At 40.6% G+C, this 27,965-nt stretch overlaps 2 protein-coding genes and 1 long non-coding RNA gene across 7 annotated transcripts; 2 read left to right on the top strand and 1 right to left on the bottom strand.

Moving 5' to 3' along the window:
- Nucleotides 1–23: 23 nt before the first annotated feature.
- On the top strand, nucleotides 24–26,169 carry LOC122611665 (G protein alpha o subunit). Of its 3 annotated transcripts, none has more exons than XM_043784911.1 (8): nucleotides 24–169; nucleotides 1,432–1,680; nucleotides 10,497–10,681; nucleotides 10,782–10,942; nucleotides 23,622–23,750; nucleotides 23,815–23,944; nucleotides 24,010–24,163; nucleotides 24,226–26,169. In XM_043784911.1, the coding sequence occupies exons 2-8, from the start codon at nucleotides 1,563–1,565 to the stop codon at nucleotides 24,411–24,413; spliced, it is 1,065 nt and encodes a 354-aa protein (XP_043640846.1). In that variant the 5' UTR covers nucleotides 24–169; nucleotides 1,432–1,562; the 3' UTR covers nucleotides 24,414–26,169. The 3 variants fall into 3 exon arrangements, with proteins under 3 accessions (XP_043640846.1, XP_043640849.1, XP_043640847.1); XM_043784914.1 differs by having other exon boundaries at nucleotides 52–362; XM_043784912.1 differs by lacking the exons at nucleotides 24–169; nucleotides 1,432–1,680 and adding an exon at nucleotides 7,593–7,985.
- Nucleotides 11,733–27,965, bottom strand: LOC122611663 (probable cytochrome P450 49a1). Of its 3 annotated transcripts, none has more exons than XM_043784909.1 (14): nucleotides 27,769–27,965; nucleotides 18,426–18,655; nucleotides 17,988–18,154; nucleotides 17,753–17,918; nucleotides 14,729–14,809; nucleotides 14,527–14,643; nucleotides 14,337–14,413; nucleotides 13,648–13,843; nucleotides 13,406–13,580; nucleotides 13,166–13,335; nucleotides 13,015–13,093; nucleotides 12,844–12,949; nucleotides 12,268–12,389; nucleotides 11,733–12,190 (listed from the first exon to the last, which is right to left on the bottom strand). In XM_043784909.1, exons 2-14 carry the CDS (start codon nucleotides 18,623–18,625, stop codon nucleotides 12,077–12,079), a joined length of 1,770 nt encoding a protein of 589 aa, XP_043640844.1. In that variant the 5' UTR covers nucleotides 18,626–18,655; nucleotides 27,769–27,965; the 3' UTR covers nucleotides 11,733–12,076. The 3 variants fall into 3 exon arrangements, with proteins under 3 accessions (XP_043640844.1, XP_043640843.1, XP_043640845.1); XM_043784908.1 differs by lacking the exon at nucleotides 27,769–27,965 and adding an exon at nucleotides 20,934–21,347; XM_043784910.1 differs by lacking the exon at nucleotides 27,769–27,965 and adding an exon at nucleotides 20,667–20,849.
- On the top strand, nucleotides 22,343–23,233 carry LOC122611666. The gene is made up of 2 exons (XR_006325546.1): nucleotides 22,343–22,602; nucleotides 22,670–23,233. It is a non-coding gene; the product is annotated as an uncharacterized LOC122611666 (long non-coding RNA).

Genomic DNA, 27,965 nt, shown 5'->3' with positions numbered 1-27,965 from the left:
CAGTGCTGCGCACCGACGCCGCCAACAGCTGTTCGAACGCCTCGCTCTGCAGTTGGAAAGAGCGAACCAAGCGAGGGAGAGCAGATAAATTTTCGCACACCAGAAAAGTGCAATTTACCAATATCACTGCGGCCAAAAATACAAGTGCAAGTGCTCGGCAAGTGCAACGGTAAACTATCACGATCGGTGCAACAACAACAGCGAGTCGCGAAAAAGAAGCGCAAAGCGAATGGAACCAATAAGAATAGCCAAACGCAAAAGAGAGCCTCCTGCACACTCACACACACACATCAGGCTGAAGCAGAGACACACACACAAACGCATACAGTGCGGTGTGTATACGACTGGAAAACTAGGCGGTGGTAAATGTGAAGCTGAAAAAAGCAGAAAAAAGGAAAAGGAAAACTCGGGGGGTGGTGGGTGGCGTCCCAGTGGGCGGGGGGTGTGGCGTGTGCAGCGCGTGAGAGTGCGTAGTGCGTGCGTGTGAGTGAGGGAGTGTGTGCGCGTGTGTGAGTGAAACAGTGACAAAGTAAATGAAAATTTATACATCCGAAATGGTTAACAGTTTGCATAAAAACGGCATTACTTTTTGCATATTTTAATGTGCTAAAGCAAACGCTCGAAAGAAAACTCCACAGCCCACCGCCTTTTTTCAACAACCCGGCGCTTTTTTAGCGCCTACGCCCACGCTTAATACATACACACTGCATAAAAAACATACACATTAAAACCAAAAAAACTAAACTTAAAAGTGTAATAAAAAATATGACGACAAAAAAATAAGCTGGATTTTTTGGCTTTTTGACCTCGGGACTAATTCACTTACATGATAAATTACCATCGTTCTTATCGCGAATCAGCATTATCTGATGGATTTATCTTATCAGCGCGTTTGATGAATTTTGTATCGATATCGAAAACATGCTCCATATGCAAATTAGCTGGCTATCATTGCTTTTATTTTTACTTTGCGTCTGCTGATAAAAAACAAAAGCAACATAATTGATACAGTGTGCGGCCCAGTGCACAGACAGTAGCGGTCATAAAATTAGTGCTTGCCTCCGTACAGTGGAGCCTATGTAGAGCGAACACTGTGTTCCACAAACTTTGCAGTTAGGAAAGATGCGTCATACGCAAATCATCAGAATAAAAATAATCTTTTAAAAATATAACATAGAGCTGTGTTTATAATAATAAATGAGTAAAGTAAACAACAAATTGCAAAAATGTGTTTATACACAGAAAATAAAATAACATTTACAAAATAGAATTCATTTAAGAAAACTCATTACTATTATTTTGAACTCAGCTGTATAAATAAAACAAACTTTATATTCGTTGGTTCGCCTTATCGATCGCGCACTGTTTATTGTGAATCATCCGCTGACCCGTGCATTTGTTATTGTTCATGGGTTCAATATTCCATTTCAGTTGAAACCGTAAAACTGTGCATAAGCAAATAAGACATTTAGAAAAAGTCCAGGAAAATTGGAAAACAAAAGCCCGAAAAGCCCTGTGTATATCCGAATCCGAATCCAAATCAATATCCAAACCCAACCACAATGGGCTGCACCACATCCGCCGAAGAACGCGCCGCCATCCAGCGATCCAAACAGATCGAGAAGAATCTGAAGGAGGATGGAATCCAGGCGGCCAAGGACATCAAGCTCCTGCTGCTCGGTAAGTGCACTTTTCACCGCTTTTTCCCGGTTTTCCACTTGGTTTCCAACCACCGGAAATGGAAATCCTGCTCATCGTTTACCTTTCGACTCGACTCTATTGTTCTATTTCGAGGGAAATTGCTGGTTTATCGGCAGCCAGATTCCGGGGCACTTGGAAAATTTTATTTTCGGGTTTATGTGCCGATAGATAGGGGAATATTTATTGCGCACACTTTTACTTTGCGGCGGAAATGCTGGATGTGTGCGCGCAATTTCGGCTCAGCTGCTCTTAAATTTCTATCAAGGCTTTTATCAGAGCTCACATTTTTTTAAAGCTAAAATTAAAGTGGAACACAATAGAATTAATGCCTCATATGTACATACTTACTGCATGTATATTTATCGGTATTTAAGTTATCCTTCTAATTCAGCTTCAAACTTCAATTGGGAAAACTGATTTCAAAAACTATGTTTTTTCTATGAAGGCAAACCTTTTCACATTATTTCCCTTAGAAAGGTATAGGCAACTGACTAGTTGGGATCTTGAGAGTTTTTTAAATTAAATGTAATGATCTGTTGCCCCACAAATGGAAACAAACTAAAGGTTATTCGACTCTATTTGAGTGCTGATGATTTGATGAATCGATTCCATGACAAAACTATTCTTAGCGTGTCTTTGGCCAAGGCGAAACCCAAGTAATTTGGGTCATCTTTTGGGTGTTGCATGTATATCCCAAAATAAAGTGGACTCATGCACCACTGTGCATGCCACATCTTAGACAATGGCAAGAGCAACAGTTGCATCTGCCCTCGTGGCACTCGAGTGTGAGAACTAAATAGTTTCGCAGAGCCATGTGGCCTATGGATGTCTCGCCTCGATTAAAGTGGGTTCGGTACCATTCAGTTCGATAGTGATGAAATTTACAGTAATTACAATATTGTACAAAAATATAGAAACATTACTAGAGTTAGTCAAGTCTAAGAAAGCAGTTCAACTCATTTGAGTTAGGAAGTATTTATCTTAACATTAAAAATGGTAAAAGTCACACATTTCTGGTTAACACAGCCTCTGTTGTCATCTCTATCCTGCTCAGTCTGAATCTCATCCTCAAGTGCATCTGTGCAGTGCAGCTGCAGCCTTAGCCTTAGCCTTAGCCTTAGATTTTGGCCAAGTGCGTCTGCATCCGCCAAAAGATGAGGGCAATCGACGCCACTTGACATTGAAACAATTGCACGTGTGTGCCAGTGGGCGGGTGCGCCATGCACCATGGTTTCGGGGTGCAGTGTTTGTTAACCTGGTTGCGCCACTGACACCGAAATGTCAGTTAATCCCATTGACTTTGACTCGCCCCGAAAGCGATAGGGGGATGCAGGCAGGCAGAAAAAGGACAAAGCTGCAATGTGCACAGGAATTTCTCTTTCTCTTTACTATTGTACACAAACATGTTGCGAAAAACATGCAAAATCTCCATATCGTGGATACACTTTAAGTGGTATTTAAACATACAGAAACTTGCAGTTATTTAGGAAAATTATAAATCTAAACCTCAAACCAGATTTAATATATTGCACTCCTTATATGACTTACTTACCAGTGATGATTTATGGTATGCATTTTCACCATTCTAATAATTTTTCCCCCGGTTCTCTAACCCGGTTTTGTTCTCTGTGTAGACCCATTACTCCCTCACAGTTGCTCGCTGTTGTTCTGTGCAATCAGGCAAAACTTTTAAACGCCCTAACAAGCAACAAGGAGCAGAGTCGAGTGGCAAGTGGCGAGGAGTGCCGAGGAGTGGATTGCAGCCATGTTGCAACAAGGCCCATTGAAAGTGCGGCGGGATGGGGCGTTCTCTGCAGGGGGTGGTGCCCAAATGCGGGTGGTGGGGGTAGGTCGAGGGGCAGAGGAATGGCAGGCGGAAGCATCGAATGGCGGCCAGGAAACACTAACGAAACAATGGACACAGTGGCACAGGACGGAAGGGAGCGAGAGGAAACGTGTACATGTCCTGGGTGTGGCTGCATACTTTGCCACAGCACTGTGCCTCTCGAGTGGCGCCTCCTGGCGGAAGTTTGAAGAAACCGCCACTTGAGGCATAATTTTCAAGCCGAAAGGAAAAGCTATTGAGGAAACGTTCGATGCTCGTTTGTTTGCCACTTTGCCGGCCCTTGTGCCGAGTGATATGGCTACGTGAAACAATGGAGAAACAATTGCTAGCTCAGCCGGACTAGACTACAAACGAAACTAAACGTAAAATTTTGCTTGTTGTTAAACGCCAACATTCCTAGATAGATAAGACTAAAAAATCATTAGTTCTCAAGTGTACATATATGTAAATATGTAAATGTTATGAGTGAAAGAAAGATAAGGTTCCATTTTTATAAACATGAACTTGTTTCATCTTACCCCATGATACAATAATCAAATTCCAATCAGAAAGAAGGAACGTTAAAAGTCTAGATGTTGATTGAAGATTAGTTCAGGTACTAGTTTATTATAATATGGAACTGCATTAATTGAAACGCCAATATAAATATGTTATTTTTGACTGTTAAAGTCATTACTAAATGAGTCATTTATTCGTCTAAATAAAACTTAAAAAAGTTATTACTGAATGAGTCATTAATTCTTGTAAATAAAACTTGAATATATTTATTGGGACCTGGAGAATATAATTTAAATACCTTCAGGGACCTATTAAGACCTATTCTTGGAAAACATCTATATTCGTTACTTAGGGAAGAATTTGGGTAACTTTGTGATTTTCCAAAGCCGTTAAAGCGCACCAGATTTTTTTCAAAGTAAATCAGAAATTTCTTGTATTTCCTGAACCAAGGGAATGTATTTATAAGTATGGAGCTGTCGACAACCCATCCAATCTGGAACATCAAACAAATGTGGCAAAGCAATTAGGTTTGAACCTCTTCTCCGAACTTTCGGAGCCAAGCAGTCCACAAAGTGACAATAAACAGGCTCGTTAAATGAACTATAAAAGATGCCAAATACAGCACAAATCGAACGTAATTGAGCAAAGTCAAATGTCGCCTGAGTGCCAAAAGGCCTCGCGACCTGCAACCCATGAAACGCCACAGAAAATGGAAAATGGCAGTGGATGGATGGGTGGTTTGGCTGGGGCTGGGACTTGGGCTTGGGGTAGGTGCAGATTGCTTCGGACAAGTGCACAAGTGCTCCACTTTGCCGCTGTCTGTCATTTATTCGAAAGAGCGAAGAGTTCGCGTGATAAAACAAAAACAGAAAAAAGTTGTCAATTTGCTTGCTGTTTGTCGTTGGCTGTGGTTCCGTTGGTTTGTGGTTCCGGCCCCTCACCCAATTTCATTTATCCACATGTATGGTTCACCCTCTGCTTCTGGATCCCAATTCATTCAATAATTTCATTGGCCCATTCATTGTTTTCAATTCTATTTTGCTTGCCTTCCAACGTTTTGGTTCATATTCGCACAGTGATAATTTAATTAAACTGGTCAGGGGCATCGAGGTGACAACAGGGGATCCCTTTTGAGTTTCAAATAGTGTGCAAACCTTTTTGTGATTTGAAAACTTATAATTTTGAAAGAACATTTTTTTGCTAGTCGCTTTGATTTTGGGATCTAGCTCCATTTGCAGAATTTGAACATGTTGAAAATGTTTTTCACTATTTGTCACTGTATTTTCCCGCGCAAGTCCTGCATTTTCAATATGTCCCTCTTCAACATTTCCTTCTTGTCACGCTATTTGCTTCTGGTGAGTTAAATTGCCTGCTTTCCCTTAACTCGTAACTCTTTGACACAACAGGTAATTACCGCCGACTTTACCTATTTTGGGGCGGTAGTGCCAGAATTCTTGGGAAAATTAAGCTTTACCGGAAAACTTTCTTCGTCATTACCTCTTGTTGTAGGTTCAGAATCATGATGTCAACCCTAATTGAAAGGCCGATGAGTTCAAGGCAAAATAAAAGTAGAAAGGCAAAATTGCAAATTCTATCACTTCCTGAAAATTTGAGAAATACTTGTACTTCATTTTCGGAATACTACATAACTAAATACATTTATATTAGATAAAAGAGCTCATTACAAGTGGGATTGAAAAGAAAAAAATTGTATTTTAGTTACAGCAAAACAAGCATTTGTTACATTTTTACATAAGTAGTTGTATTAGTTTTTAAGTTTATTTAGTTTTCCAAATTAATTTAATTATATATTTGAACAAATTTGCCATCACAAAACTTAGATCCAAATAAGCGTACTCTGAAATATAATAGTCATTCATCATTTCCATTCGAATTATAGCAAGAACCATAACTTCATGACAGAGAGGCTCTACTGTACAATTAAGCATAAATAATTGCCGGTATTTCGCCCGCTGATGGCCATGTCAATTCCTTAATTGAGGCAAAATGGCATTTTTTATGATAGCCTTAATTGACTTGCCTTTTATCTCCATTTGCAGTTGCAGGTATTTGAGCCATTGAGCCATTCAATCACAGTTCCCGTCGACAGAATCCCATCAATCGAACGAATGCGATTGTTTTATCTAATGGTGATTTTTCTCGATTTTCCGCTCTACCGTTACGTAGAGATACGTAGGCGTGGGAAGAGCGACAGAGGACACAAAAGATCCTGCTGCTGGCCAACTGTTTTGTGCTAATGCGCTTTGGCTTGGCCCATAAACGTGGCAAAGTTCTAAAGCCATCGACTTAATTGTGTGTGGGGAGGGGGACCAATGGCATTCTCCATTTAAACTGCAAAGCCACTTTAAGTTGCTCAAAAAAAGAAAAGCAGCGGGGAAAAAGGAAAGAAAAACGAATATCGCGTGGGCGCACTCGTTGATTTTGGGGTTGTCCTTGTCTTGCTGCCACTCGCTGATTTCGTCCTGCGCAGACTCGTTATTTTGGGGCAGGTGCTCTCTCATCCTCTCTCTGCGTCTCTCGGAGCTTTCGTGTATACTAAGAAAGCTCTCCTCTTGGGCGGCACCAGAATACGAGAGCGAGAGCACTTCCAGCGCAAAAACAGTTGGATTCAGTTGAATTCTGCCAGCTCTCTAGAAAACTCGCACAAAAGAGAGCTAAAACCGTTAATTTAAAGTTTTAAAATTCCGAAAACGGTGAAAAAAGTGCTAAATATATATGCAAAAATATGTAATAATAAAAAGTATAAACTAAAAGCCACCACAACAATTCAGTTTGGCGCTTAATAAGTGTCTTCGCTGAAGTTATACCCCCGTTTTATCCCCTCCTTTTTTTTTGGACGCATGAATCATTTTGGCCTGCTGGAATACAAAAACAAATAGCAGCCAAGTGTACAAAAGAAAAGTTTTGTTTGTGCTTTTCTTATTTGGCTGAAACACAAAAAAATAAAACGCCTCCTTGCGTCAGCATGTGCCCATTTTCCAGTCCTCTCACTCCCTCTCTTTTGTTTATGGCCACTTGTAAGACAGCGCGTGAATAAAAAAATTAAAACCAAACTTGTCAAAATTGAGCAATTAATTGTATGTTCCTATTACAATAAAAAGCAAATAATAAAAAAAAAACATTACAACAAGCAAAAATAAAATAAAAGAACATGCAGTAATCGTAAATTATTGATTTTTGCCATATTTGTACGCATTTTGAGTTTTGGTTAATGAAAACCACGCTCCTTAATTACACATTTTTCCTTGGCTCAAAAAGCCCTCGCCTAGAGCTTTCTACTCGCTACTTTCACTCTCTCTCTCTCAGTCTCTTAGTTTCTATTTTTTCCTAGCCAAAGACAACAAAATTTCCCGAATTTCGTTGCGAGTAACGGGTTTCCTCGCTCTTGGACAAGCGGATTTTTCAGTTTACAATTAGACTCTACCGTTAGCGGTCAAATCGGGTATCCTTAAGAATAATTTTTGTGCGGATCAAAACAAAATGCGCAGATAAAAATAAAACTGAATTGTTTGGTGACATAATAATATATTGCAGTGTTGAATTGAAAAAAAAAATCAAAGATCAAAAACCTGATAAACCAAAAGAGGTGATTGAAAAATCGAATATCGAGTTGAAGTGCCGTGCTGAAAATTGAAGTCTAGTGACAAGATCAAGTCAATCGGATAGCGGAGTTAGTTTAGCCACCGATTTCGAGCCCCGCACGTTGTACACCTGGTTTTTCTCGCTGGCAACGTAGTCGGCCATTGAGTTGGCCGATACCAAACGACCTTCAAAACGTTTTGCGTCGAGGCAATACGCACCATGGGCTGCGCACAGTCTGCCGAGGAGCGAGCCGCAGCCGCCAGGAGTCGCCTCATCGAGCGCAATCTCAAGGAGGACGGCATACAGGCGGCAAAGGACATCAAACTCTTGCTGCTCGGTGAGTTTTCCCCGGGAACGCAATCGAAACAAATTGAATCGAACGAAACGAAACCCAACTCGCTGAGTGTGCATACACATGAATATTTAATTCGCTGCTCGGCTAAAATTAGTGTAGCATACTTAGCGGCTGTCCTGGCGTCTCATTAAATCCGCGAAAATGTCCTTAGGGCATGTGCTTCGGCACTATGGCAGCCTTGGCCTTTGACCGATGCTATTTGTGGTTCAAAACAGGACTCTCTAAGGTCCTTCGCTTTGACACGTTTCTAGCTAAACGTGTGTCTGTTTTTTTTTGTAGTTAACTTACGTTATTTCCAACTTTACATTCGGCTTCGTTTGTCTACAAAATAATAATGGCAACATAACGTTAATTCCTCGAGCTTTTCAAAATGATCGAACTGCTTGGGAATAAAGCATCTTATAGGCAGTCCATCTTGAAAATGAAAGTCATCCTGATTGGAACTTGTGCCAGCCGATAAATAAATCCCACTAAACTTCGCTATTTAAAAATTTAATTACCATTTATCAATTGTGCCGACAGAGGAACTGCAAGTGGTGATGCCATTTTCTTGGCACAGTTCCCTTGGAGCGAATGTGAAATGCCATCAATTTAATAATCACAATAATATTTTCATGTATCAGACGGAAAGTTCAAGGTCACTCGCTTGCGGGTGAATCGAATGTAGGGTTTGTGTGCAAAAGTCGGGCTATATAGTGTGCGCATATGTGCAATAATATATGGCAGTTGATTGTAATTGCAATTGGATTCCAATTTGTGATAAGCGGGCGTAATAAACATGTCCGCTGGGAGGCATTAACAAATGAAAAATAGACATTGCATCGGCATAAATAAGGCTTGCGAATTGTTTCCGCTGCAAAAAGTATGCAAATTGACCAAATTTGGGCGCGTGAGTAATTTCCATATTTTCATATACTTTGCAGTAGCTCTCATCTCATCTCCGGCTGCATATTTCCAACCAGCCAACAGCCCCATTTCGCTGTTTACATTTCGGGTATTTCATTTAATTTCCTCTTTTGCTCGGACTGAAAGCCGAAAATGTTTGGCAGGGGGAGAAGATTTCAGTTTCTGACAGTTTTGCGTGTGTTTCAGAATAAAAATGTTCATTTTCAGGCAACACCCACTGCGTGTGTGTGCTGCCGAGTGTACTGGAAATGTTTATTTAAAAAATTGTACTTTTTGTACTGCCATGCCGTGCGCATCCAAGAATTCATAATAATAATCAGAGCAACACGTATGAAAATAGCTCTATCCTGCTTCGATGCCGAATCTTTTGTTTTCCTGCAATTCATGAAGGCATTAAAATTAAGCACTTTGCCTTCGATTTCCACACAAACAAAACATTAATCTCAGGTGCCTACTCAGTCCCCCGACTGCCTCTATAAACAACCCAGGAAAACTTTCCTGTTCGCTGCTCTTGAGTTTTCCAAATCTAAACATTTCTGAGAGGAGCTCTTTTTCGTGGACTGCTCTAAGATCTTTTAAAGATTGGTGGACTTGTTCAAGTGGTGGACAATGAACTCTTTATTCTGTTACATGGCTTATATAAAAAAATATCGTGCAGACTTGAAGAATAATTTTGAACTGCAAGCAGTAACTCAATGAAGAAAGGACTCCTTTTCAATGATTGAAATATGAAGTTAAACACATTTTTTCTACTAAAATAAAGTATCTTCTAACTTGGTAACTTAGACGAAATACATGTTTATGTATGAATTATGAAATATGAACATAAACAGAAGAATGGAACTAGTATTATTATTATGCAACCCATTGTGTTTTAATTAAAGCTTCTTAGAGAGGACTAAGCTTAGTGGGCAGCAGAAATAGGCAAATGAAATTACCATTTATCAAATTGTGCCGTTTTCCCAAGGACAGCTAGACTAAGCAATTTTCCAGCCGAGCTGCCTGCTATCTTGATTATCTCGTTTATCACAAAACCCCCTTCAGCAGACACTCAATTAACAAATTGCATTCAATTGCATGGAAATTCTGCTGGAATTGCAGTTCACAAATCCTTCAAAGCCTTCAACGTTAAAAAAAACCCCATGAAATAGAGATAGTTCGAGGAACAGTACGAGGAAAGGAGTCCATACAGTCGCCGGATGACCAGGGCCAAACAATTAATCCTTTGTTTGCCATTTATACTTGGCCCCGCCCCCTGCGTTTTTCTCATTTCTTGTGCCCAACGGCCTCTCAAGATGATACATTGACAACGGCGATGATGATAGTAATCATGATGCTGCTGCTGATGTGGGTGGGTGGCTGGCTGGCTCTGTGTGCTCAAAGGCCATTAGGCCCAACTTGAGGAATACAAAGCACAGACATTTAGTGCTCGAGAACTAAACGCAGCATAAATATTTGCAATCCCCCGAGTTCTTGTGTCGACGCCGATAACCGCATAACCAGACGCATAAAGACCCTATATACACATTACATCTGTAATCTTAAATCCCACAAACGCATTGCTAACTTTTTGTGCATTTCTTCTAGGTGCCGGTGAGTCGGGCAAGAGCACAATAGTCAAACAGATGAAAATCATTCACGAGAGCGGCTTCACTGCGGAGGACTTTAAACAATATCGACCGGTTGTCTACAGCAACACAATACAATCATTAGTTGCAATATTGCGCGCGATGCCAACCCTAAGTATTCAGTACAGCAATAACGAGCGGGAGGTAAGTCCCCAATGAGTGCCCATTCACACTCGCAGTCACAGTCACAGTAGCAGTCGCAGTCACTAACCCGACCATTTCCACGCCACTTTCCCCACCCCAGAGCGATGCCAAGATGGTGTTCGACGTGTGCCAACGCATGCACGACACCGAGCCCTTCTCGGAGGAGCTGCTGGCCGCCATGAAACGCCTCTGGCAGGACGCCGGTGTCCAGGAGTGCTTCTCGCGCAGCAACGAATACCAACTAAACGATTCCGCAAAATAGTGAGTACCAAACCATACCATATCGCACCAATGCTTATCCACCTTGGATGGGGTGCCAACTGATGCGGGCAGATGGTGGGGCGATTTCTTTTAAGTTGTGTATTTTCAATGAGTTGGCAAACACGCAGGCTGATGAGCCGTTGAATATTATATTTAATGGTCTATTTGGGAGTGATTTAAAAGCCTATTTGATAAAGCATGACAAAGCTAACTTAAATTGTAATTGTTTAGTAGACTTAAGGGCAAAAAAGCTCAAACATATTTACATTTTCGAAACTTCCTGTCATGTAGCCGCAAAAGCCCTTCCTCTTTAAATGAAATAAATATTAAAAAGGTAAATTCCCTGACATCAAATGAAGGCTTAGCCCCTTACGTATATGTTATTTCTGGCACTTGAAATTCAATACTCTAAAGCTTTTCAGGCTAAAATAAATGTTGGTATATAATTATTGGCGCTTTCACAATGACTCTTAAATACGTGATATTCGCCCATTCAATTATTCGTAAAACTGAATACGTTTGGGTTTTTCCATACAGTTTGCTAAAAATAAAATGAATTGTGCAGCTTTGTGGCTTTAACACCAATGGAGTTGGTTTTGAAAAAAAACCTTTAAGTCAGCTAAATATATTCAGCCAACAGAACTAATGATACACTTACTCAAAAGTAATTAATCATGAGCCCAGATTGGCGTTTGCTTGACCTTAGCCATCACACTTTGTCCCAAGTTAAGCTCACTAGGCTTTTGATTAATGATAATGTCAGGCAAGAAAAACAAACAGAAACAGACAGTTTATTGCATACTTTTCGACGCTTTATTAGGTACAATTATTCTTCGAGAGAAACTACTACTAAGCATGGGGAAATATAATGGGTCCTATATACACATGTATCAGCATAAATACACAACGATTATTTAGTTTAGTTACACTGCGCTCGAGGCGATGGGATGTACTGAATTTGTCGGAGCTGTGCTCCATGTACATTTGCTTAATTAAAATGTAGCATAGCAACGGCAGCAGCAGAAGCAGCATCAGCAGCAGCAGCTGGGCTTTGACTATAAATATTACACATCCGCCGTGTGTGACTGCAGCTTTGAGCTCCATGGGCCTCCAGTTACCTTTGGTGCAGACTGCTCACTCGTCCCTCAGCGTTAGCTTGAAATTCAGAGGCGACTGTGGAATGTACGTGGAGTTCACACGGTACACAAACTCCCCGGAACTGTACGAGACCTGGTATTTGCGGAAGATCTGTGCCGGGAATCAAAAATGGCGAATTAAAAGGCGTACTTTTGGCAAAGCCAGGTGCAAAACATGATTAAACCCACCTTGGCCAGCAGCGTGTGTAACTCGATTTCGGCGAACCGACGACCCACGCACATGCGACGCCCAAAGCCAAAGGGCAAACTCACGAATGGGTGAATTTTTTGGTTGGCATGGGGGCAGCCAGCTGAAAATAAACGGCACTCTGGTTAGAACACTGCGAAAAAATGGCATTCACCTTGGACTAGAAAATACCATACACCTGTCGTGAATGAATATAAATCATATCTGTACACGAAAGCATTTCAACTTTCGGAACCACAATAAACAATTAGGCATTGTACGTACAACCATAAACAAGTCTTCACATACACATTAAATATGTATCCATGCAGTATCAAACAAAGATACTTAATAATTTTATGTTAGCTGCGTTCCAAAGTGTGATTATATATCTTGAAAGGAACCCGCTTTTTTATGCAAACTGTACTTTTTAAGCAGTTTTTCAGCTCTCGTCTATAAATATTAGTCTGTCACCAAAACAATCGCCGTTTTTTAGGAGCGAAGTGCTCGGCATTTTATGGTGCTAGACGAAAGCACTCTTACGTGCCTGGAAGACACTTTTTTGGTGTCCAACTCACCTGCATCTGTGGAGTGCTTCAGCCAGCGCTCCGGCAGAAAACGCTTGGGTTCTGGGAAATATGCGGGATCGTTTGAAACAACCAAATGGGGGAAGATAACGTGTGTCTGAAAGGAAAAAGCGATGGCAGTGAGCTGGCATTCCCAATGGTCACCATTTCCCTGAAACTTACGCCTTTGGGCACGTGGTAACCATTGATGACAGCATCCGACTGCAGACTGCGTCCATTGGCAATCACCACGGGTCGCATGCTAGAAAGGTTAAGAGGGGTTTTACTTTTTAAAGAAGCCACTTTAACTCAATTAAAGAGAAAACTGTCGTACCGTAGAGTTTCCTTCACACAGGCTCGCAGGTAGGGCATTTGCTCCAGGACATTCTGGTTGATTTCTGCGTCCCGGTGGGGAAACACCTTCTGCAGTTCATCGAAGAGTTTTTTCTGCTTGTCTGGGTTCTTGGCCAGCTGATAGATTGTGGATGAGGCTGCCACAGAGGTCTACGAAACAAATTTATCCAATAAATATTATTATTATTATATATATCAAATAGATACTGGATTATCTTACCGTATCGACTCCAACTAAGAACAGATCTAGTGCCAAAATGGCAGCCAGCTTGCGATTGCCCGTCTTTCGCACAATCCTCTCCACAATGGATATGTCTGCCTCAGATTTTGGCAATCCTCTCGCCTCATCGGCATCGGCCTTGTCCATGGTCTTGCCAATGTTCTTCATGCAAATTCTAGGGTGCAAAATGATTTCATCCAGTGATTATTCGCCCAATTATTCGTATTTTTTATGCTACTCACGCTGTGAACTGATCCAAGGCCTTGACGAAGCTCCTATATGCCTTGGTGGGATATACCCGCCACAGGGGCATTCGCAGCTCCAATTCCGGAACTGCCCAGAAGAATGTGTTGATAGCCTCGATTATCTGTTGGGCCTCTTCGCTGCCTTCAGGGGACAAGCAGCCCAATCTCGTGTCCAGGGAAACCCGACCGACAGCTAGGGTTGGTTTTAATAAATTAATTAATAAAGTTTAGCTAAGCCAGCTCATACAATCGTTTCTCTACTGAGAAGCGAAATGTTTGTGTACTTTACACATTTCCAAGAAAATGTTATACCATGTTTGTAGTTAAAACTGCCAATTAAAAGTTTTCTAATAAGCTAGTATGGAAGGTTGATGAAATTGTCTTGTTTTTCGAGCCAACAAATTGTACTTAAAACTTCTAATAAATAGTTTAACTAGAAGGATGCACAGCGCCAGTTAAATTTGTATTTGCTCTAAATGGGGTTTCTCTACAGTCTAAATAAAATAAACACTTGAAAGAAAAACACTTGAAAAGTTCCTAAAATTAGTTTATAACTGTCAAGAGTGTACTGCAATTGTCCTTGAACGCGAAATCATTTTAGTCTAATTGCGTTTTCAATATTTCAATACGATTTGCCAGCAAAGTGTCATAATCGCATAAGTAAAACGAAATTGGCAACAACTCACATTCCAAGGCCCATTTGTAGAGCTCGTGCAGGAAATTGGCTGGCAGCTCGTCCTTTTCGTCGCGCATCAGCTCAATACTGCAGATGGATACAGAGTTTATATAGGTATATATACATATATAGCTATACCGAAGTATATGTTGATTGCATCACAGCTTGGCTGCCTGCTGGATGCTTAGGCTCCGACTTACCGGCCCATAAACTCGCTGGCAATGTCATTGAGCGGCGGAATGTACTTCTTTGCGGTCTGCGGCTGCAGCAGGATGTGCTGCACCTCCTGTCTGAAGGCCTCCCACTTGGGACCATGCCTGAATGAAGTAGAAAAAGTGCAAAAAATGGTAAATACGGTGGATGTGCCCGCCACAATATCCGTTATATAAGCACATTACTTACACGCCAATTAGGCCGGCCACATCGCCAAAGAAATCGCGTCGCAGGTCGCCCTTGTAGTGGCGCAGTGAGGGCATCGACGGTCTGTGTTCCACAGCAAATAAAAAGTGAGTGTACATAGAGGGCCATGCCGGAAAGTACACAGAACAAAAAATATTTGCATGTTGTCAATCATAGTATTATATGGAACTTAAAGCGTGGGAGTCAAGTTAGGGCAAGCTTTTCTCTTCAATTTATCTTACTAATGATTGGCCATTTAATAATAATAATACCCCAATAAGAGAAAGAGAATGATCAAACAATTATATTGTTAAGTACACAATACGAGCCTTTTTATATCATTTTTCAGCCAAAAGTATAAAAAAGTATAATCCCCAAAAAAAGACAACCTTATATAATTCAAAGTTGCATTACTAAACAGCAGTCGGAGGAGTCGAAGAAGCGCCATGTCATGTCCACTTTGACCAATTTTTCTGCCTGTATAAGTGTGAGCATGGCTGGGTATGGTGTGGCTAAAACCCCACCCCCTGCTGGCCACCCAACCGCCCTCTTTGAGGTCGCTTGCCCTTGCGTGCAGACAGACCGGCGACGACGACATCAAACACAAATTCGTACTAAAGCCCACAGAAAATGAAGCGATTCAACTCTATATACATGCTTTTAGGTCCTCTGATATATACATACATATACTCGTACATATGTTTGTACACACCCACCTCGAACTTGCATTATATTTGCCTACTCGCATGTCACTGGGCAAATAGAAGAAGCGTATTTATTGGCTTTTGTTTTATGCACCACCCTGGCCCGCAATTTAGCCAACAATTTGCCGCCTTTGAGTTGACGGTTGTTTCTCCATTCGCACTGACAATGGGTTGCCCCAGGCAACAAACTGCTCAATTAAATGCGAGATTTAAGTGTAAATATGTGTTTTCGAACGTCGAGAGAACTCAACCCTGAAATGTCTATAGAACAAGTAATATAGCCCGCGAATTATGCAAATTTCGATTTTAGCAGTCAGTTGAGAAGAACGCAATAGTTTAAAAATAGTCAGAACTTGTAGATTCATAGAAACCAATATTGCTGTACGGGTTTTGCTTGATTTTACTATTCAAATTATTAAAATGGAATATAAAATTTGGACTATGGTAGACGGCAAGTATAAAAAGAGGCATAGTTCTCAAATGAAAACTAAAAACATTCACATAAACAATGTTGTTTGAGTGAAGATTTCACGCTAAATGCGTAGTGACTTCATAGGCATGCTAAACAGCAAACCGGGAATCCCCAGAAGACGCAGTTTACAAGCTTGTAACCACAACTTGACCCCACAGATTGTCACGATCGGAACATTGGCCCAAAAGCCGCCGATTACTTTTTCCGACTAAGATATTCCCACACACGAATTGGCGTTTCTTTTCGGATTTTATGGGCATCGTAAAAAAGTCAACAAAGCCGACGCCTCTGGTACACACTTGTGTACATTTCCCTTAGCCGAATATCTTCATCAATCAGCTGGGCATTCGCTCCGTCTGTCAGTCAGTCAATCCGTCAGTTAGCCAGTTGCCCAGTTGTCTAGTTCACCAGTTGGCCAGTTGGCCAGTGAGCAGTAGCTAGCTTCACACATCTGCGCCGGCAAGTGGTTCATTCATCAATCTGTCTGGCGGTCAAAAAAGAGCCAACATTACGTTAATGTTGTCTCATGTCCAAACTATTAGTGATTCTTTTCAGTCGTTTTAATGATGACTTGCTAAACGCGTTCGCCAAATGCAAACAATAGCGGCTTGTCTGCGATTCACTATCGATCCACTGTGTTGTTGTCTGCTAACCACATATGATATGATATTTGATCGAGGTATGCGAAATATAAGCGTAACTTGTTAAATTTGGTTCATGGCCATGCCTGTGCTCGCAAATAAATCCGAGTGATAGGAGGAATGAAAGGCGGAGAAAAGAAAGCTTATAAAAGTTATGGACACGTTAGCGATCTGTGTGACTTTCGTTTTGTTTGTTTTTCGTGTTGTCTACTTCATTCCTTCATTATTTCGGTCAGTTTTATTTATTTCTATGATGCAAAAACGCTTGTCGGACTTTGTGAATAGTTCGGTTTGTTTGGTTTTATTTCGGTCGGATCTCGGTTGCTAGGCCTACGGATCGGACAGCCAAACGAGAAGTGAAAGTGGCAACTAATTTCAATTTGATGGCTTTGTTTTATCAAGGGCTCGCACTTCAATCTAGATGACATCTTTTCGGGTGGATAATTTACATCCCAACTAATTGTATTTAAAACGTTAAATCATCTCTAACTAAACACTATACGTCTGTTGATTATAACTTATTATGTTTATAAGCAAATCCTATGGTTGCCAACAGTAGTTATATGTTGTCAAATAAAATAAAGGCAATACTTCACTGTGGTTCGCATTTTACCTCTGCTTCCAATTTATCGCCATATTTTCACACATCCCGCTTAATCCGCATTCCCAGGCGCAATCGCCATTTTGTGCCTTCGTTAGTTAATAATTTAATGACAGGCTGCATTCATTCGGTATGCGCATAAGTAAACAGGAATTGCATTTGCATTGGGGCGGGAAACGAGGAGGAGGCAAAGGGGGTCGGGACCACCCATGCATGACTGACTGCTGTGGATAAATATGCTATGCCATGTGCGTGGGCTCTGGCACTTATGCGGGGGATTTCTCGATACACAGACCAGGTGCAGCCATGCAGGACATAGGCATAATCTTGGGTAAACAGCATATTTAACGAATTGGTAACGAATCATGTTAGGGTTGTTCAATAACAGTTGAATATGCAATCAATAAGCTCATAGCCTAGTACTTTCATCAGATTTAACTACTCACTTAATGGGGACTCGAATTATATAACCCAAAGTCAGCACAGATCACAACTTATGAACGAGCAGAAGATAATCAATCATACCGAACTGACGTGCCACACAAGTCGTATACGCAATTTGGCCCTGCACCACCAAAGGATGATGGCAAAAGTTGATTAATCACTCACCGATGCGGCATCGCCTCCTCCTTCTTGAATATGTTACGAATCTCATCGCCGTCGAAGACGAACAGCAGATCGGGATGACCAATCAGGCCGCCCACTTTGGCCATCTTTCCATAGTTGACATGCAGCTCATTCATGACCTTGTCCAAGTCGCTGATTTTGTATGTTCCTGTCAGTCAGTGGCAGTTGTTCATTAGTTATCCTGGTCGGAGTTTCAACGAAACCAATGGCCACTCACCTATTAGTGGGGCGAAGCGCCAGGAGTTGCCAATCAGTGGCAAGGGGTATGGACCCGGCACTTCCGAGTAAGGACGCACTGCAGCCGCCAGAGAAGAGGTGGTTTCTGCTGGTAGTGCCCTTGTAGTAGCACTAGTTGTTGCCACTGATGTAACTGCCTGCTGCTGGCTGTCAATTAGTGCAAAGTGAATACAGTGAAGAAAACATTATTAAAAGAGTTATTTTTTTATATATTTGTTACATATTAAAACATTTGGTTAGTTGCGTGCTATTACTTAAATTCGAAATGCACAGTCTTCTGTTTGTAAAGTAAATTTGATCATTGAGGTAGAGCAAATATAAAATATAATATTACAAGATAGAAAGTTAAATTACGCAAAGTAACAATTTTTTTTCTCTGTAAGCCTTGGTGAGTATTTGGTGTGGGAAAATCACGAACCTGACATTTAGTTTCTTCAGATTCGCCGACTCCCCCGTCCGCAGCCGTTGCAATGCAATTGATTTTTCAATTTCCGTGGCCACGCCCACTCCAGTGCTGGGCGGCGACACCGCAGCACCGCCCCCGGACTGCGGCAGTATGGTGGTGCTGGATGTGGAGCGCCTCATCAGCGCAATGGATGTTTTGCGTAAGCCCGACATCTTCGGTTTCGTCCTCGGATCCACTCGGTCCTGTTGGGAATGGTATTATGTAAAAAGTTGAGCAAGTTGAGCAATCTGCTGCCGGCGGCAAACTAAATTGTGTATTTATGCTGATTCTCGTGGCGTTCCTTTCACTCCTCCTGGCGGCAAAACTTTTGATGCATTTCCAAGTGGCTTGCCGGGAAAATCAATCAATAATAAATAAAGGCCACTCGCGTTTATTATTCAAAACGACTTCCCCCCCTTGAATTCTATACTCTAAAACGCTGAGCTGCGTTTGGTTAGAGTGCAAATATTGTGGCACACTGGCAAAATCCATATTCATTTTAACTTTCAGCACTGACAGCACTTAGTTCGAGTTAGTTGCAAAACAAAACCGAGCAAACAATCGACAATTGTCCCTTGTCCCTGGATTTCGGATCTCGGGGGAGCAGTTAAGAGCAATGGAATACATGGTAGGAGGGGGGTTCGGTCGGCTGGCATGGGATTCCCATTTGTCGGGGTACTCGGTGCGTTCCATTTTATGGTCGCTGCCAATAACCAAGTCGGAGTTAGCTAGCGTTAAATTGAGCACAGCTACAAGCCCTCGTGCAATGCGAGTTCGAACAAAGAAAACACAAATTGAAGAGTTATTGAAGTAGCGCCAATGAGGGCCAAATCAACCCTGGCCAAGTCTTGTTTATTGTGCATAAAACGAAGTCTAATACAGGCGAAGGCTTTGAAGGGGAGCAATAGAAGTCCAACTTTATAATGCTTTTAAGCGTCTGAATACGGCAGAAACGAAGTGCACAATTCTTGAAAATAAATCGGCAAATACGAAAAACAAAGGCAGAAAATACATTTTTAAATTATCAAGCTACTTAAAACGGGTGCTGCAATTTGTGGGATTGACAACGAACTTTCAAAGCCTAAGTTTTAACTTAAGTTGCACTTATGTACATAATTCGGTTACTTTTCTGGCTGTGTATAAGCTTTGATTTCTGCCCCAAAATTCCACAAAACTTGCCGGCACACACGCATTTAGTATATGAAGAGCAGTTGCTCTCCCGCAGGCGGAAAAGTGGCAACGAGGCAAGATTGCTCATACGCCGCGTATGCCATCGAACAATGGTGGCAGTGGGACTTTTGTGGGTATGCGGCTGCTTTCAGACTTGTTGTGCGCCTGCTCCCCAAAGGCAATATAATTTAAATGCCGAAAATTTGATGGAACAGAAATCTGCTCACCCGAATTCAAAAAGTTAGCTGAGCTGCCCGCCATTATTCTTTTCACTTTTCCCTCTGTTTGCCTTTATTTCTTGTGTACACTTGTGCGCCACAATGGCAGCGGAGCAGAGCGGCTTATCCTTGCCCTTGTCGCACAAGCGACGACCTCGAGTTTCTCGAGCGGTAACAACAACAACTATCTGAGATATATATATATACATACATATATATAGCGCGGTTTTATCGCCCAGGCGGTTATAATGAACTTGAGTGATAATCCTAGCGCCTGCGAGTAATGTAGAAGAAATGTCAAGCAGCCACTTGTCGTTGACTTTTACGGCTATTGTTCCAAAACAGTAGTGGGTCCCCAAGTGCGCTGGGGAACTTGGGCGGAGGACAGCTGGGCCGCGTTTAATTAACGCTCGAACGAATCCGAAATCGAAAGGAATCTTATTAGCATTCAGCTGCTAAATGAGCAGAGGTGGTCGAAAGATTCCAAGCGATTATGTCACTCTCGCTGGCATTCGACGTCTTGGCAAATCACTTGGATATTGGTTTTCGACTCGCCCTTCGAGGTGTGTCCAAAAAGCATATTCAAGTTGACTTTCACGCCGCCCAAGTAGCTCAAGTAGACCAAGTTTCCAGATACAACTAGCTTAGCCAACAGCTTGCTTAATTTGCTGGAAAAATGCAGCTAGGAAAACTCACTTGCATCACTTTAATTTTTCCCCCATGCGGATAATGGGTTTTTCTTATGAAAACTAAGCATGTGCCTTTGTCGAATTGTCTATCAGCCATTTCTAATTGTATTTTAGTATTTAACTAATTGTTTACCTACCCGTAAATCAATGCAAATGTTAGCAGAAATTGTAGGACTTTTCCTATTTTTTCACGATTTTTTTTGACACCTTATACATTTAAAAGCCTCCTATCAAATACTTGATTTTTTCTTCCCCCATCAGTTTTTCGATATAATTTAATTGGCCTTTCACGCTAAACGTTGATTTCTTCGACAGCCGAGTTGACTGAATGCTTTTCAGAGTGCAACTAGTTTACTTGACACGCCCAAATTGCATTGGGAAAACACCTCTCGAGGAAAACTCACTTGTACGTTTGATTTGTGTTTTTTTTATTAGTTTGCCAAAGCGTTTTTCTCGGCCTGCACTGCCAGTTGGTTCGGTTTTCAATCAACTTGTTGCCGATTCAGTTTTAGTTGCAATTTATTTGGCGGTCTTGGTTTTCCGAACACTTTCAATCCGTTTGTGCACAATTAAAAACAGCTTTGGATGCCTTTTGTTGTGTGGATTTCTATTGTTGCTTTGGCCAATATCCCACTCACTCGCTCACAGGCACTTGAAAAGGCGGGGAGATTCGCCAGGTCTTTTGTCACGCAACGCGAAGTTTATCTGCGGTATCTCAGACTTTTTACAACCGAAACCAAAACCAAAACCGAAAACGAATCCGAGTCCGAGAGCTGCAGATGGAGCTCTATAGTTATGAGCTGTTGCCTCGTAGACCAACCGCGACGCACTAAACGCGATCGCCGGGCTTCTTAGTCTACTTATACGCCATACGCTATAGGCTACACCAACTGCCGATCGGCAAACTTTCAGAGATTTGCTTTTTTTTGTTTTTTTGGCGCGCTTCTGTTGGTTTTGTCACTTAAGGTATTTGTGCTAATGGGTGCCACTGCTGCAGCAAACTTTATTGGTCTTTCTAGCCCAGAAATTAGTGGGTTTGGTTTTTTGTTATAAATAACACCATTTGTCCCTATGAAATTGAAAGTGCCTAATAATCGCAATCAAAAAGCAAAAGTTCGTGATAATATACATATAACGGCTTGTACTCCCTTGATTGACATTAATGAGGGCTCTAACGACTTTCGGAGGGGGTTCGTGGCTTGAGGGTTATATAAAATAAATTATTTATTATAAAACTCTGCTGGGACTAACGACCCATTCGCTGGGCTAAATTGCGCGCAAATCGCTTAATTGAAAAGGCCATAAAAGCTGGCAAAACAATAGTCAGCGGAAACCGGCAAATAAATTTCGCATGACGGCTCTACTTATCTGAAATAAGTCAGCTGTATTGGTTAACAAGGCTGAGGTGCGGAGAACATTAAGGTGCTTTTCAGTTAGCTGAGCTAGAAAGGTTTGGCCAATTTTTAAACAAAGTTTTCTCGGGTATTTAGGGAACTAAAAGTTGCATACACCATATATTTTAAGTAGAATGAACGAATACTTGTTGATTTCTTGAAATTTCTCGACAAGCCCCTCAAGGCTTAGTTTTCCGACCTAACAAAATGAATTGAAAGTATAAATTCTATTTATTAAACAAAATTTAATTAATGTAACGATTGCTCCTTTATGCTTCATACACACTGATTATTAAAACATATTATATTATTCATTAAAATATATTGCAAAAGTATTCAAACTAGACTGTCAGTTCTCAGATTCTGTCATTTGGTTAAAGCAAGCATCATTGTTCAATCTCTAGCTTACTTTCCCTGCGATTTGTTTGTCAGGTCTATGATCTACTTTCGAGAAACCACAACTCAGGCACATGCCACACATTGCAACACATTTTCCGGGCTTACGAATTACAGCTGCATGTGTGTCTGCGGTTTCGGATCAGTAAACAGAAAAGAAAACTTTTATGATGGACATGTTAAATAAGATCTCGGACCACCAAGTGCTAACCAAGCGATTGCCCAATCGGCAAACCCATCGGATCCGTTGGCAGCCGTTCAATTAACGTTTGTCTAAGAAATTGTAACGAACATCGGGCATTAGCTTTGATTATGCAGTTTACTACACCTCCAACTTTTCCGCAAGAAAGGTGGCACTTTGTGGTTATGCCGGGTGAGCATGACTGGACTAATTTCCCTGTGGCCAAACTGCAGGAGGGGAAGACGCATGGCCAATGGACATCTCATGAGGTACTGCTGCTGCTGCTGCTAACTTTGGCCAACTTGTTGGGCAATTGTGCGTGTAATTTTGGGCGAAAACCAGTTGACCAATGCATCCGATTTCAGCACAAGAGCAAGTCAAGCGGAGATTGATGCGATAACAAGCGCAGATTCCTCGACCAGCCTCAAAAACTATTTACGACCGAAAAAAAAGCTGACCAACAAATAAAATTAGCTGCCGCACAGCCCTTTATTTTTAAAGGCCTTGCGTGCCCCAAGTTAATTACGGCCCCAAAGCAAAAATATATATTAACTGGCGACTGGACTCACTGGTGGCCCCTCTTTCATGACCTACATACTTGTTGACGGTCTTGCTCCCGAGCACGCAGACTCTACATATGTATCTGAACACCTCCGTCTGTATCTGACAGATGCCTTTGGTTGGGTGATGGTTACATAACCGGCAAATAAAACTATTGTGGGAAATATACAAATATGGCTTGTATGCACGGAAATTAGAACCAGAACAAGTCACGGAAATAGGAATCATTTTATATGGCTACTTTCTGCAGGGAAAGCTGTTTGCATAGTGAGCTGTGTGTGTTCGTTTAAGTGTGAGTGTGAGTGCGGGGGCTTTTCCCCATTTCCCATTTCCCTTTGGTCTCGACACGCGCTCAGGTTGTTTGTTTTTAATTGTTTGCTCAGCGCTTTGGTCTGCGCCTTAATTGTTTGCTCAAGTCTTGGCAGATACGGGCGGAAAATTGAGAATGGACGGGTGGACGGGTTGGGCAAACATTTGTCTGGTCAAACGATGTGTGATGGGAAATGGAATGCTTCAGCTCCTGGACTGTAACACTCTCCCCTTGCTCCATTTCCTTGCAGTTTCCTGGACGATTTGGATCGGTTAGGCGCCAAGGACTACCAGCCAACTGAACAGGACATCTTGCGTACTCGCGTCAAGACCACTGGCATCGTTGAGGTACACTTCTCCTTCAAAAACCTCAACTTTAAGTGAGTAAAAACCCCTGATTTAAGAGGAAACGTCTTTTTGATAATGCCATTTTTAAACTCATAGATTGTTTGACGTGGGCGGACAGCGCTCGGAGCGTAAGAAATGGATACACTGCTTCGAAGATGTCACGGCGATCATTTTCTGCGTGGCCATGTCCGAGTACGATCAGGTCTTGCATGAGGATGAAACCACGGTAGGATTGAGTCACATACCTTTATGGTACTTCCTGTAACTACTTTGCTGTCTTAACCATTTTAGAACCGCATGCAAGAGTCGCTGAAACTGTTTGACTCGATCTGTAACAACAAATGGTTCACGGACACCTCGATTATTCTGTTCCTGAACAAGAAGGATTTGTTCGAGGAGAAGATTCGCAAGAGTCCCCTGACGATTTGCTTCCCCGAATACACAGGTGAGTGCTGCATCCAAACTCGAATGAATGCCGGTTATTAATCTAATATGTGGACATTTCAGGTGGACAGGAGTACGGCGAGGCGGCTGCTTACATTCAGGCTCAATTTGAAGCGAAAAACAAATCAACCTCAAAAGAAATCTACTGCCACATGACGTGTGCCACAGATACCAATAACATTCAGTTTGTATTCGATGCTGTCACTGATGTCATCATAGCAAACAACCTGCGCGGCTGTGGACTGTACTAAAATGGATTCCAGGCCGGATCCTGACGATGTCGACGTTGAGTCGATGTTGATGATGATGACGATTATGTGGAGCAGAATGGGGGCGTTAGCAGGGAACACCGTAACGGTATTAAAGAGCAGCGCGGGAGCACAACAACCCACCAGCATTGATCAAAAACCAAACAATTTAGGAGCAGATGATAGAACCAACCAACCGCAACCACACAGAAAACATAGGACACTAAACAAGCAAAGCCCAAAGAACTTTTATTTGTTTAACAAAAAACGGCGAACGGACGCAAATCCCGAATGGATGTTATAGGGGAAATGAGCGACAAGTACATTACATAATATCGATAATATTGATGCAGATGCAGATGCAAAAACACATAATGCTAATGATGATCAGGGCGACAATGATAATGAGGCAACAGACAACTGACACTGGGACACGCGATTAAAGTCACATCTGAAAAAAGGCAGTTGATTGAAAGGCATTTCCTATATACAAACATATACAAACACATACATATGCATTATGCAAAGCCACATGTACGACATGACACTAACACACTCACACGACATACACAAGCGCCAGCATTGCATACAGTTGTTGTTTGGTCTGAATAATTTTTATAGAATTTCATAATTTATGTGTAGTTTAGTTTCCTCATGTATTTATTAAAACAAAAACCAAACGAGCGTATATCTACATATACCGCATATATATATACATACACTTCTATACATATATATATATACATATATATAAATATTATATATTAAATGTTTCCTGTTGCAATCTCTCTTTAAAATTATTCATGCCATCAACGCTCTGCATTTGTCATGCTTGTTTAGACTTAAGTTCGAAAGTTTCAACAAAATCCAGCGGCAAAGGAAATATCAATATTCATTTGATTGAGTGTCAGCGTGTGGGCTAAAGTAAATATAAAATAACAAACCAAAAGAAAAGAAAAGAAACGAGGAAAAGAAAACATAAAATATGGAAAGCAAAATCTTTAACGTTAAGTAAAATTTAAAGATAAATGAAACGGATATAAAATCTATCTATTGTATTTACAAGAACAAAAACGAAGCAAAACTAAACTAAAATCCAGATAAGAGTCAAGCAAAGCGTATGTGGCCACTTAACTAACTTATGTAAAGAGCAGCAGTAGCAGCAGCCATCGATAATTGATTGATATATTTCAATGTAAATTGTACTTTGTTGAGTTTACGTGTATAGGAGAAGTTTAGCTGGCAAACACACAAACATCAAGCAAACACGAACACGAACGCATACAGAACACAAACTATATATAATTTCCTTCACTTATTGAGCTGATTTGTTGTAACTTACAGTAATTTATGGCATTTATTCGAGGAGCAATGCAAATCAGCGAAGATCAAACACGCAATTCAACTTTGGCGGCGCACAAAAGCATGCTATATATTTTTGCCATATCTACGCACACCCACACACAAAATATGAATCAAAACGAATGAAACGCAGAACTCAAATCTCCCACAATGAAACTAAGGATTGTATGTAATAATAAAATAATTTATAAATTCTACATTTAATGATAAAGCATCTTCATACATGTACCTATGTATGTGACTGTATCTAGCGAATGGCATTTAACCCCGAGTATGTTGAATTGTTTGATTAGACTTATTATTATAATTATTATGTATATGCTTTGTATGTATGTATTTTGTGCATTTTGAGTTTACATAACTATTTAGCTGCAATGAATTTATATTGTTATTTTAATAGTATTTCTTTTGTATCTGCCCAGTTGTCTACTTCTCTTCTCCTCCTCCTTTACGGAAATATCCCCACTTGTGCTCTTGCTCTAGTTGGATCCATTTATGTTTTATAGTTTTTAAGTCTAATTTATGTAAACGCACACAAACACACACAACTTAAACATCAACTAAGTAAGTTTATTAGCGAAATAAATATTATTTAACATTCAAAAAAAAGAAGGAACAAAAGAGTAAGGACAATTTAAAAAAAAAGCTTAACGACATCGTTTCGACTTTTTATTGGAAACCCCAGCAGATCCAGTGAAACTTTTCAAAACTTGTGTTGGCCACAAAGTCCGTACAATTCCAAGATTTTATATACCCATCAGCGAACATTCACTTTTACGCATTTACTTAGGCCAACCAACACTTTCCCATTTCCATGACCCCACCCGACCTCTCTACTATATCCTGGCCCAATCAAATACTGTAATATTTAATACGTATGTATTTCCATTCAACTTGTAAAATTCTACCAAAAAGAAAAAACAAAAGCGCAAAAACCATTTTCAAATAAAACTATTTATTCAAAAACAAAAACCAAAGCCATTTTGTTATTTTCGTTATCGTTTCATGATTTCCTTACAGCCAGCGAAAGGTTTTGCATGAATTAGATTACATAGTTACTGCTGGCTTCGAATTTGGGGTAAACAACAACAAAAAAAACCGCAGACGATCAGTGTATAGTCACTTGACCAGTATTGCAACCAGAATGATCAAGAACACGAGAGTTTAATAATTGTATGTAACTATAAATAAATACCAAATCGATATATTTATTGACAATTAAATTAAGCCACAAACAAGAAAGTTATTCATTTACCTTCGAGACAAAAGTAAACAAGGTCAGTCTATATATACAGATATATAAATTTAAATAAATATATTTAGTAAAGGGAGAACAACAAATTGCTACAAACATACATATACATAACATATGTACTATATTTTTCTCGTAAATAATTATTAATCAAATACTCATACGGTAGCGACTATAATTTACCTCCTCGACGTCGCTCAACTTTCGAATCAGCCGAGATCGCAAAACTAAATAACATTCAAGTAATAGCAACATTTGATCATATAGTACAGCATAGTGTTAACCGCATTATATCGACTTAACTTTTTGCATATTTTCAATACTAAACGGAATAGAATGGAACGGAAAGGGAATCAACCATAATTCATATTTTTCTAAAGCTCATACACCTATTTGCTCCACACACACACATAACTCATAAAATCGCAAGTCGCAGCACTACTAAAATTACTTTAATAGCAGTTAAAACATTTATAAGTGAAATCCATAAAGAGCTAACAACGGTAATGTTAATTACTTCGAATCAAATGTCCGAGGACATTCAGACACACGATTTTTGTGAGTGGCAAATACAAAACTTTGGGATTTTAAGAGGAGCTGGAGGAAAGACATGGCCAATGGAACCAAGCGTATAGGTTAGACAAAGTTTAGAAATTGTATCTAATCAAATTTGTAGCCTAATTATAAAATGCTTTGGTTGTCCCATGCAGCAGATGAGATTTGTTTAACTATTTATATACTTACCTATATTAACGTATGTGGAAATATAATTTTCCTCAATTCTTGAGCTCCTTTTCTCTCTCTAATGACCACGTGGATTAGGTGTAGCTAATGGCCCATGGAAAAATTTTTAAATGATTTTGAAGCGAGCCACGGAAGCTTACTAAGCTCGAACATGATGAATGAATTTGAATCGTTGAATTAAAAATTTAAAATAATAT

The sequence above is a fragment of the Drosophila teissieri genome, chromosome 2L (assembly GCF_016746235.2).
Source record: "Drosophila teissieri strain GT53w chromosome 2L, Prin_Dtei_1.1, whole genome shotgun sequence".
Classification (NCBI taxonomy): domain Eukaryota; kingdom Metazoa; phylum Arthropoda; class Insecta; order Diptera; family Drosophilidae; genus Drosophila; species Drosophila teissieri.
Note: the sequence above shows the minus strand (reverse complement) of the source record. Positions and strands in the feature narration are given on the sequence as shown.

What these genes read in the sequence shown, in the direction of transcription:
- LOC122611665 (XM_043784911.1), top strand. Translation starts at nt 1,563, where the DNA reads ATGGGCTGCACCACATCCGCCGAAGAACGCGCCGCCATCCAGCGATCC. An exon ending in CTAAACGATTCCGCAAAATA is followed by an intron (nt 10,943 to 23,621) that starts GTGAGTACCAAA and finishes ATTTCCTTGCAG; the next exon opens with TTTCCTGGACGATTTGGATC. An exon ending in TTGCTTCCCCGAATACACAG is followed by an intron (nt 24,164 to 24,225) that starts GTGAGTGCTGCA and finishes TGGACATTTCAG; the next exon opens with GTGGACAGGAGTACGGCGAG.
- LOC122611663 (XM_043784909.1), bottom strand. Translation starts at nt 18,625, where the DNA reads ATGTCGGGCTTACGCAAAACATCCATTGCGCTGATGAGGCGCTCCACA. An exon ending in GCGCTTCGCCCCACTAATAG is followed by an intron (nt 17,919 to 17,987) that starts GTGAGTGGCCAT and finishes ACTGACTGACAG; the next exon opens with GAACATACAAAATCAGCGAC. An exon ending in GCCAGCGAGTTTATGGGCCG is followed by an intron (nt 14,414 to 14,526) that starts GTAAGTCGGAGC and finishes ATCCATCTGCAG; the next exon opens with TATTGAGCTGATGCGCGACG.